The 9,568-nt window shown below is 35.2% G+C and overlaps 2 protein-coding genes across 2 annotated transcripts; both read right to left on the bottom strand.

The window, feature by feature from the left end:
- Positions 1 to 248: 248 nt before the first annotated feature.
- On the bottom strand, positions 249 to 781 carry LOC147397819 (putative glutaredoxin-C14). The gene has a single exon (XM_086448912.1). It carries the CDS (start codon positions 697 to 699, stop codon positions 391 to 393), a length of 309 nt encoding a protein of 102 aa, XP_086305038.1. The 5' UTR covers positions 700 to 781; the 3' UTR covers positions 249 to 390.
- Positions 782 to 7,141: 6,360 nt separating this feature from the next.
- LOC147397818 (putative glutaredoxin-C14) lies at positions 7,142 to 7,719 on the bottom strand. Its single transcript, XM_086448911.1, has one exon. The coding sequence runs from the start codon at positions 7,627 to 7,629 to the stop codon at positions 7,321 to 7,323; it is 309 nt and encodes a 102-aa protein (XP_086305037.1). The 5' UTR covers positions 7,630 to 7,719; the 3' UTR covers positions 7,142 to 7,320.
- Positions 7,720 to 9,568: the final 1,849 nt, after the last annotated feature.

Below are 9,568 nucleotides of genomic sequence, written 5' to 3'. Positions count from 1 at the left end.
CTTCTCCAAATCATCTTATATCATGGAGTTGCAATATAGTTGTTTGATTGACAATCGCATAAAATATATAATATTTTTATCTTAATTTTTTTTTAATAAATAAATAAATAATATATATATATATATATATATATATATATATATATATAATGCAATCATAGGAGGTGGAGGTATTTGTGAGATCCAATAAAAGTGAAACTTTATTAAGAAAATGAAGGAAGGTACATGAAATACCAAGCAAAGTGATTATACGAAAATATATAGTGAAAACTGTTAATTTGGGACTCTTTTAAGATCCTACCTCTACAGTTTATACCGCCAAAGTAGTAAACTATGGTATATTTGAGCTAGTCTAACATGGTATTAGAGCTCAATCTAGTATTTAATTTATTAAAGCCAAATTGCTCCGACTTGCTTAAGCAATGGAATCAGAGATCCGCTTAGGTGAAGGGTCATGACCTCATGAGCTCCACCAACCAACTGACCGCCTATGAACACAGCTGGTACAGCCGGATTACGCCCCAACCTCAAAAGGACCCTCTCCATCTCCCTTCCTCTTTGATCCTCGTCAAGCTCATGAATTGCAGCATTGACCCCAAGACCACTGAAGAGAGTCTTGATAGTATGACACATGCAACATGAGCCCTTGCTGAAGATCACCACCGCTCTTTCGGATGCCAAACTCATCACCCTCTCCATCACGGTAAATTACTACTCGAAATGTAGATTAATTAATTTGGATTGTTGATAGGACAAAGCTGTTGGAAATATGGATTCGGAATGTAAGTAACTGAAGGCTTTGATGTGGTGAACTAGAGTTCTCATGTAGACTTATTTATAGGAGTTGGTGAGGGTGGTGGATTGCATTGTTTATGAGAAAATTAAAGAAAAATAGAAGAAGAGAATGTTCTCGTAGATTTTTTCAGTGGATTCGAACATATTTAAAAGCTGATAATTTGGTTGAGACCAACCATTGTGTTTCATGCACACAGAATAATAAGTTTGCAACTTGCAACTCCACAAAATCTAAATTCTTTTGACAATAGTGACAACCGTACGATAGTACATTTCAAAATGACATAGTTGCCCTTAAGTTTAGATATGTTTAATATCGAATATATATTTTTTCCAATAAGTCTCGACAGGGCACTTTCATGACTTTGGAGAATGATTTTAAAGGCTAAGATGACAAAATAAATCCCGAAGAACTGATTCTTTGAAATATAACAATTCTCTTGACATCGTCGTTGTGTCCATTGGATCCTAGAAAAGTCCATTAGTTTTTTTTTCTTAAATGGCCAGGGGGCACTTCTCTTTCCAAGTTACTGTTCCATTACACTGAAGAACAACGGCATAATTATTGATTTGTAATTGTTAAATTTGATTATTTTTCTCTCTCCATAATTTGAACATTTTTCCATTATAGTTTTGAGAGCCAGTAATATCTTTTTCCTTCATTCTGCTCTATATATGTCTAATCCCTACTTGCACTATAGCTAGAGCTTCAAAATGGACTAGAGTCTATTCTAGTAAATTCACTTGGTAGTTCTTTTCTGATTTGAGGACAATATCTATCTTTGGAGCATCTAAGGATTGAAGAAAGAAGTGGAGTTTATACAATTGGGAAGTCCCTTTTTTCATAAAAGGGTTCTCATCCAAAACAAGATTGGAGAAGGAAAAAATTCTTAAAAGAAGCTATGGATGTCAAAATTTTACCCATACCACGTCCTCTCTCTCTCTCTCTCTCTCTCTCATAAATCATAGGATTCAAAAGCAACTTACAACATCTTATACCCCATAACAAAATGGCGTTTCGGAGAGGAAGAATCATACAATATTGAACATGGTGCGGACTATTTTGGCAAGAAGCAATATCCCAAGAAGCTTTTGGCCTGAAACTATCAATTGGAGCATTCATGTACAGAACAAAAGTCCTACACTTGCTGTCCAGAACGTGACGCCTGAAGAAGTTTGGAATGGACGAAAACCAAGTGTCGATCACTTCAGAATCTTTGGTTGCATTGCATATGCCCACATTCCAGATCAGAAAAGAAGAAAACTTGATGACAAAGGAGAAAAATGCATTTTTCTTAGTGTTAGTGAGTAGTCAAAAGCATACAAATTGTATAATCCTATTACCAAGAAAATATTCATTAGTCGTGATGTAGTGTTTGATGAAGAACGGTTCTGGATTTGGAATGAAAACAATGTTGAACAACAAATACAAACTGATTTTGATGGAAAAAATGGAGAAGAAATGTAGCAGCCTTTGGAGAATGCACATGCAACCTGGAGAAAATGAGCAACAACCAGCAGTCAATCAACGCATTTCAGCATTTGAAACAAAAAATAAACAACGAGTTAGAAGAAAACCAGCTTGGATGACTGATTATGAGGTAACCTAGATTGACCAAACTGAAGACCCCCTTACTCATTTTGCTTTATTTTTAGATTGTGACCCAGTAGCTTTCGTAGATGCCATTAAAGAATTAAAGTGGTGGAAGGCTATGGATGTTGAAATCGCAGTCATTGAAAGAAATAATACTTGAAAACTGATGGAACTTCCAAAAGGGCAAAAGACCATTAGTGTGAGTGGGTGTACAAGACGAAGCTGAAGGAGAATGGTGAAGTTGACAAGTTCAAGGTGCGTTTGGTAGCAAAAGGCTATAAACAAGAATTTAGCGTCGATTATAAAGAAGTTTTTGCTTTGGTTGCGAGGCATGATACAATCAGATTGGTGATTGCCTTTGCTGCACAAAATTCATGGCCCATCTTCCAATTGGACGTGAAATCGGCATTCTTGCATGGAGACTTGGAAGAACAAGTATTCATTTATCAACCACTTGGTTATATTTAGATTGGAAATGAGAATAAAGTGTATAAATTGACAATGGCTCTTTATGGACTAAAACAAGCTCCACAGACTTGGTATAGTCATATTGAAGCTTACTTTTTAAAGGAAGGTTTTCAGAAATGTTCATATGAGCATACACTTTTTATTAAAATTGGAGATAAAATAAAAATGCTCATTGTTTGCTTATATGTGGATGATATGATTTATACTGGAAATGATAGTGCCATGTTTGAAAATTTTAAGCACTCCATGATGTTTGAATTTGATATGTTTGATATTAGAATGATGCACTATTTTCTTGGCATAAAAGTGGTGCAAACTCCTGCAGGTATTTTTATTTCTCAAAAGAAATATGTGCAAGAAATTTTAGACATGTTTTAGATGAAGAATTGCAATTATGTTAGCACACCAATTAAGTTTGGTTTAAAGCTGATGAAAGATGTTGAGAGAAAAAAGTTGGATAGCACTCTATACAAGCAAATTGTGAGAAGCTTGATGTATTTAATTGCAACAAGACCTGATATAATGCATGATGTAAGTCTCATTAGTAGGTATATGGAATGTCCAAGGGAGATACATCTTCTTGCTGCTAAGAGATTTTTCGATACTTGCAAGGAACAACATATTTTGGGTTGTTCTACCAGAAAGGAGAAAAAATAAATTTAGTTGGCTTTACTGGCAATGACTATGCTGAAGATCTAGATGATAGAAGAAGCACATCCAGATATGTTTTTATGATGAGCTCGGGAGATGTTTCGTGGTCTTCAAAGAAGCAAGCAATTGTTACTTTATCAACAACTGAAGCAGAGTTCGTTGCTGCAACAGCCTATGCTTGTCAAGCTATTTGGTTGAGGAAAATTCTTGAAGAGCTTCATTTCAAGCAAGAAGGAGCCACTACAATTCATTGTGACAACAGTTTAGCAATAAAGCTCTCCAAAAATCATGTTCTACATGGAAGAAACAAGCATATAGATGTAAAATTTCACTTCTTAAGGGATCTCATGAAGGAAGGAGTTATTGATCTCATCCATTGTAGAAGTGAAGATCAAGTTGCTGATATTTTTACCAAGTCCCTCAAGTTGGCCGCATTTCAGAAGCTGAGAAAGCTGCTTGGCGTTGGAAAGTTGGATTAAACTGAATGTTGGCAAACTTTCAGTTTAAGGGAGGGAATGTTGAGTCATGTGGGTCTTATTTGACCATATTTATTTATTTTATTTAAGTTATAGGGTCAGCTGTTTGGTGTCCTAGAATATAGGTGTTCGTTATTAGTATTTAATTTGTTTTTTAGTGGTGCAGAACATGGCTTTGTATTTACCAAGTCAGTAGGAGGTTTGTTTTTACAGGTGGTTTTTTTCTAGGATTTAGTGGATGCATTTTCCTCATTTCATGTTATTATCCGTTAGAGATTAGCTCTATATAAAGAGCATCAAGTTGTAAGTTTTTTTGTGTTCTGCAGCAAGTAATAAAAGTAGTTCATCTAATATTGTTTATGCCCTTTTTCACCCTAATATTGTAACAGTGTGTGTGTGTGTGTGAGAGAGAGAGAGAGAGGGAGAGGATAAGGAGGACCAAAGCGATTGAGAGTGAAGTGGGGAGGGAATGTCAACTTTAATTACATGTATGTAGAATATAAAGTGGAATGCGTGGTCGGGCCGCAGCATCACATATTAGGCTTGGTGAGGTACTGGTTGGTACAAATCTCTTTCTCTCTAAAAAGGAAAAGAAGGATGGCCATTATATTACATTCCATTGATTTGCTTTTACAGATGATACTTGGCTATCCCAATTCCAGAAAAAGGAAAGCATATATAAGATTCTCCAACCTTAAGCTTAGTCGTTTCAATCGAACAAAATATTAAATTCCATGTGGAACAGACTTTATATCATTTCTAACTCTTCTCATCTCTCTTCTTCTTTTGACTATCTTAAATTATATTCTAATTTCTTGATTAAGATTGATTTTGATTTGCGAAAAAAAGAGAGATCTATTTGTATTCTTCGTGCCAGCATCACTTTCTTCTTTGATCATTCTCTATACGATATCAAGCGAAACTATTAGTTTTTAATCTTGATAGGTTTGATTTTTCTTAGTTATTATTGTTATTTAGATATTAATCTCATTTTTTGTGAACTTCGAAAGGTTTTTTCATCAACCTTACCTGCCGTTCGATGGGTCCAATCCAATAGTGGCAAAAAAATGGTATACAGAAACTTAAATGGGCTTAATTTATGGACCTCTAGGTAAATTTTCAAAGATCAGCTTAAGTTTATTAATAGGAAACAAGATTAGACCCACAACAACAAAGCCTTATCCTAAATATTTGGGGTTGGTTAAATGGGTCTTGTTTTATCATACCACCCTATCCAGAACCCACGTTAGGCCCAAAAGATCATGATGAACATCTAATACCAGCTGATCAACTTCCCAAAATGCATCCAAATATTTCTAGTTAGTGGACACCCAAAGAATATGTTATTAATGATTTCCACAAACTTGCAATATAACTAACAATGGGATGCAATATGATAATTTCTTCTGTTTTACCCCATTGATTGGACAAGATCCCTGCATAACCAAACACCCGAAGTTTTGAATGTAGTTGAGATTTTAGTGCTCCAAACCTAAACCATTCTTGTTTTTGGGACAACCCATGCCCTCGGATAGATTGCCATGCTAAATAGGACGAGGATGAAAATTTTCCATAAGAAGGTGAAATGAATACTATTCTATTATATGTGGGTAAACCAAGTATTATTTTTTTTAGTGATGGGGTGTTCAAACCCATAGGCCGGACTAGCAGAGGTGAGGCAACTGGCATTTTAAAGCATCATATCTCGTTCAAATCCCCCAGGTACATGCAATACCCCAGAAATCACACATACCAAGTAAGCTGGGATATATCTCTGTGGGTGGTCAATGAGGGGGCTTGAACTCAAGATCTCTCTCTTTTTGGAGGGAGACCCTGCATGGCCACTACGCCCAAAAATCGTTAGTTTGGGCAAACCAAGTATTGCAACACGTCTCAAGCCACCTATTCCCAAACTTCTGACAAATCAAATTTTCATTCCATCCCTATAAGAGATTCTCGGATCTGAGAAGGTTCCTTCCTCTAGGAGAAGTGTTGTTTAGTGAGATCATGATTGATGGATGTGGATGGTTTGTGAAAAAAAGTCACATTAATTCACCAAGTAGTTTTATGACCTAGCCATGTATCAAAAATTGACTTCATAATAAATCGAATAAAGGCATCGTCTCCAATCAAGATGTGTGTATGGAAACAGGATTATGGAATTGGAAGGCTTTAGGCACCCAATTCTTCCCAACAAAGGTAGAACTCTACTACATTGGCATTAATTAGTTACATGAATAAATACACCTTTTAAATGAAACTAGCAGTAAAACATTGTAAACATCATTTGTCTTGATGATTATTGGAGTTGAATTACTTGCTCATGGGGCTTCTAATTCTGATTTGGATGCAGTTTTAGGGGTGTTTTGGTAATTTAGGCAGGGGTTTAATACTTTCCCCTGAAAAATATATCAGTCTAGCACTTCCTTATCTGAATATGTTCTATTCCTATTTCTTCTCCTCATGTTGGGAAGACCCTAATAGGTTATATATATCTTTTGAGATGCTTCTGGAGATGGCTTGGGAGAAGTTTTTGTAATTGGAAAGGTTAGAAAATTAAAATTAAAAATCCCATAGTTTTTGTCATTTGTAGGAAACTATATAATTTTTGTAAAAGGGGCCTCGTGAATTTTGATTGGCTAAATTCAGATCTAGATACCTTTCATTTGACTCAAAAATTAGAAAAAGGTCAAGTCTACCAACGTTTGGTGTCATTGACCACACAAGGCATTGTTTGACAAAAAATTTATTTTTCAACATATTTTCATTCTAAATTTTTTAAAAACAAACTTTGGGCATATTGCGAATTTAGAGATACTTGTTCAACATGATTAAAAAAATTAAAAAAAAAAATTTAAAAACACCAAGATTTCATAAATAAACTCAACCTTCTTTACTAAGAAATCAAAGGAGAATAATATAAGAAAACTAAAGATTTTAATCCTTAACCTCTTTTTTTTTCTTTTTCCATTTTTTACTTTAGAAACTGAGGGATGATGAGGGTGTGTCAAAGAATGTGGTTTTACCTACGAAAAGTTCTGAGTGGAGCATTTTTAATTACCACTTGGAGGGCTCTAGTTTCATTGGATTGTTATGAAAAAATTTGGTGTGGTTTATTATAAAGTTAATTCAAATAATTAGCCAAGAAAAGTGAAACTTTATTAAGAAAACAAAGGAGGATACAAGAAATGCTCCAAGTGATTATTACTACAGTACATAGTGAAAACTGTTTAAGGGACTCTTTTAATTACGACTACCTCTATAGTATATACCACTAGGGTAGTATAATGGAGCTATTCTAACATGGCATCAGAGTTCAATCTAGTATTTAATTTATTAAAGCCAAATGGCTCCGACTTGCTTAAGCAGTGTAATCAGAGATCCGCTTAGGTGAAGGGTCATGACCTCATGAGCTCCGCCCACCAACTGACCGCCTATGAACACAGCTGGTACAGCCGGATTACGCCCCAACCTCAAAAGCACCCTCTCCATCTCCCTTCCTCTTGGATCCTCGTCGAGCTCGTGAATTGCAGCATTGACCCCAAGACCATTGAATAGAGTCTTGATAGTATGGCACATGCAACATGAGCTCTTACTGAAGATCACTACTGCCCTTTCAGAAGCCAAATTCATCACCCTCTCCATCACGGTTAATTATTACTCGAAAATGTAGATTATCTTGGATTGATGATAGGAGACAAAGCTGTTGGAAATTGAATTAACAATGTGAGTAACTAAAGGCTTTGATGTGATGAGCTTGAGTTCTCATGTAGACTTATTTATAGAAGCTGGTGAGGGTGGTGGGTCGCGTTGTTTAAGAAAAAAAGAAAGAAAGAAAGAAAAAAGTAGAAGAGAATGTTCCCTTAGATTTTTCGGTGGATTCGATGATAAAAGCTGATCATTTGGGCGATACCGACCCTTGTGTTTCATTCACAAAGAATAATAACTAGTTGCAACTCCACAAAATCTAAGTTCTTACAGGAATTTTTGATAATAGTGACAACCGTACCATCGTACATTTCAGAATGACATGATTGCCCTTAATTTTAGATAAGGTAAATATCCAATATTTTTTTCTATCAAGTCTCCATAGGGTACTTTCAAGATTTTGGAGAATGATTTTCAAGATGACAAAATAATCTCTAGGGATCCCTTAAGAACGAATTCTTTGAAATTAATATAAAAATTCTCTTCCCATCGTCACTGTGTCCATTGGACCTAGAAAAGACCTTTTTTTTTTTTCTTAAAAACCATGGGGCACTACTCTTTCCAAGTCAATAGTGGTTCCATTACACTGAAGCAAAACAGCATGATTATTGATTTGTAATCCTTAAATTTGATTATTGTTTTTTCCATGATTTGAACATTTCCCAATAGGTTTGAGAGCCAGTAACACGTTTTTCCTTCCTTTGCTACATTGTATCTGTGCAACGCTGTAATCCCTTACTTGCACTAACTAGAGCATCTCAATGGACTAGAGTCTATTTTGGTAAATTCACTTGGTTGTTCTTTTCTGATTTGAGGACAATATCTATCTTTGGAGCATCTAAGGGTCGCAGAAAGAAGTGGATTTTATCCAATTGGGAAGTCCCTTTTTCCATAAAAAGATTCTCATCCAAAACCCTCAAGAAGGAAATATAGAGAAGATTGGAGAAAGCATGAAAAAGAAAATTCTTAAAAGAAACTATATGGATGTCAAAATTTCACCCACCATATCCTCTCTCTCAGTCATAAATCGCAACCATCGGGGTTTCACATATAGATGATTTGGATTGTATGTGAATATATATGATTACATTTCCATGAGTCGCCTAACTTAGCTGGTAAAGTCTTTAGGTGATGATACATGCTTATGTTCTTAAACTAAGGTATCATGATTTGTAACATTAAAATAAGGAATATTTTACTTGACATGCCAAAAAATACAGAGAGAACTCTTATTCTTAAGGGCACTTTTAAAATTTAAAACAAAAAAAATTGGAAAAATGTTTTGGGCACTCCGTTTCAAAGAAAACTCTTGATCTTTCAAGTAATTTCTTTTAACATCAAGACAAGTGGGGATATTTTTGACAAAGGATAAGAGATTCTCAATTCGTTCTTTCTACAAACTTCTTCTTCTTTTGTTCAAGAACTTTTTTTTCGGAATCTATTGTTTGGAGTGCTCTAGTCCCTCCCAAGATTTCATTTTTTTGTGGTGTTAGCTTCCTTAGGGAATATTCTTACTTTGGATAACTTGATTAAACATGGTTGGATTACTCCAAACTTTTGTTTACTTTACTTGAGGGATAGTGAATCCGTTAATCACACCATAATTCATTGTCCATTTTCTCTCGGTATTTAGGCCACCTTTCTATCTCTGGTTCATGTGGATTAGGTTCTTCCTCAAAATTTCTTTTCGCTATTAGATTGATAGATTTTTAATATCTTCTCTTAGAAAAATATATGTCTAGTTGATTCTTCCTTCGACCGTTGCATGAGATATTTGGAGAGAGAAAAACAAATGGTGCTTAAGGGCAAGGAAAACACATCTCATGCAGTGTTTTTTTTATATCAATAAGCTGAGGCTATGAAAGGCCCTACCCTT

The sequence above is a fragment of the Akebia trifoliata genome, chromosome 7, assembly GCF_017979445.1.
Source record: "Akebia trifoliata isolate Shusen 1 chromosome 7, ASM1797944v1, whole genome shotgun sequence".
In the NCBI taxonomy this organism is placed as follows: Eukaryota; Viridiplantae; Streptophyta; class Magnoliopsida; order Ranunculales; family Lardizabalaceae; genus Akebia; species Akebia trifoliata.
This window is presented reverse-complemented; position numbering and strand designations above follow the sequence as displayed.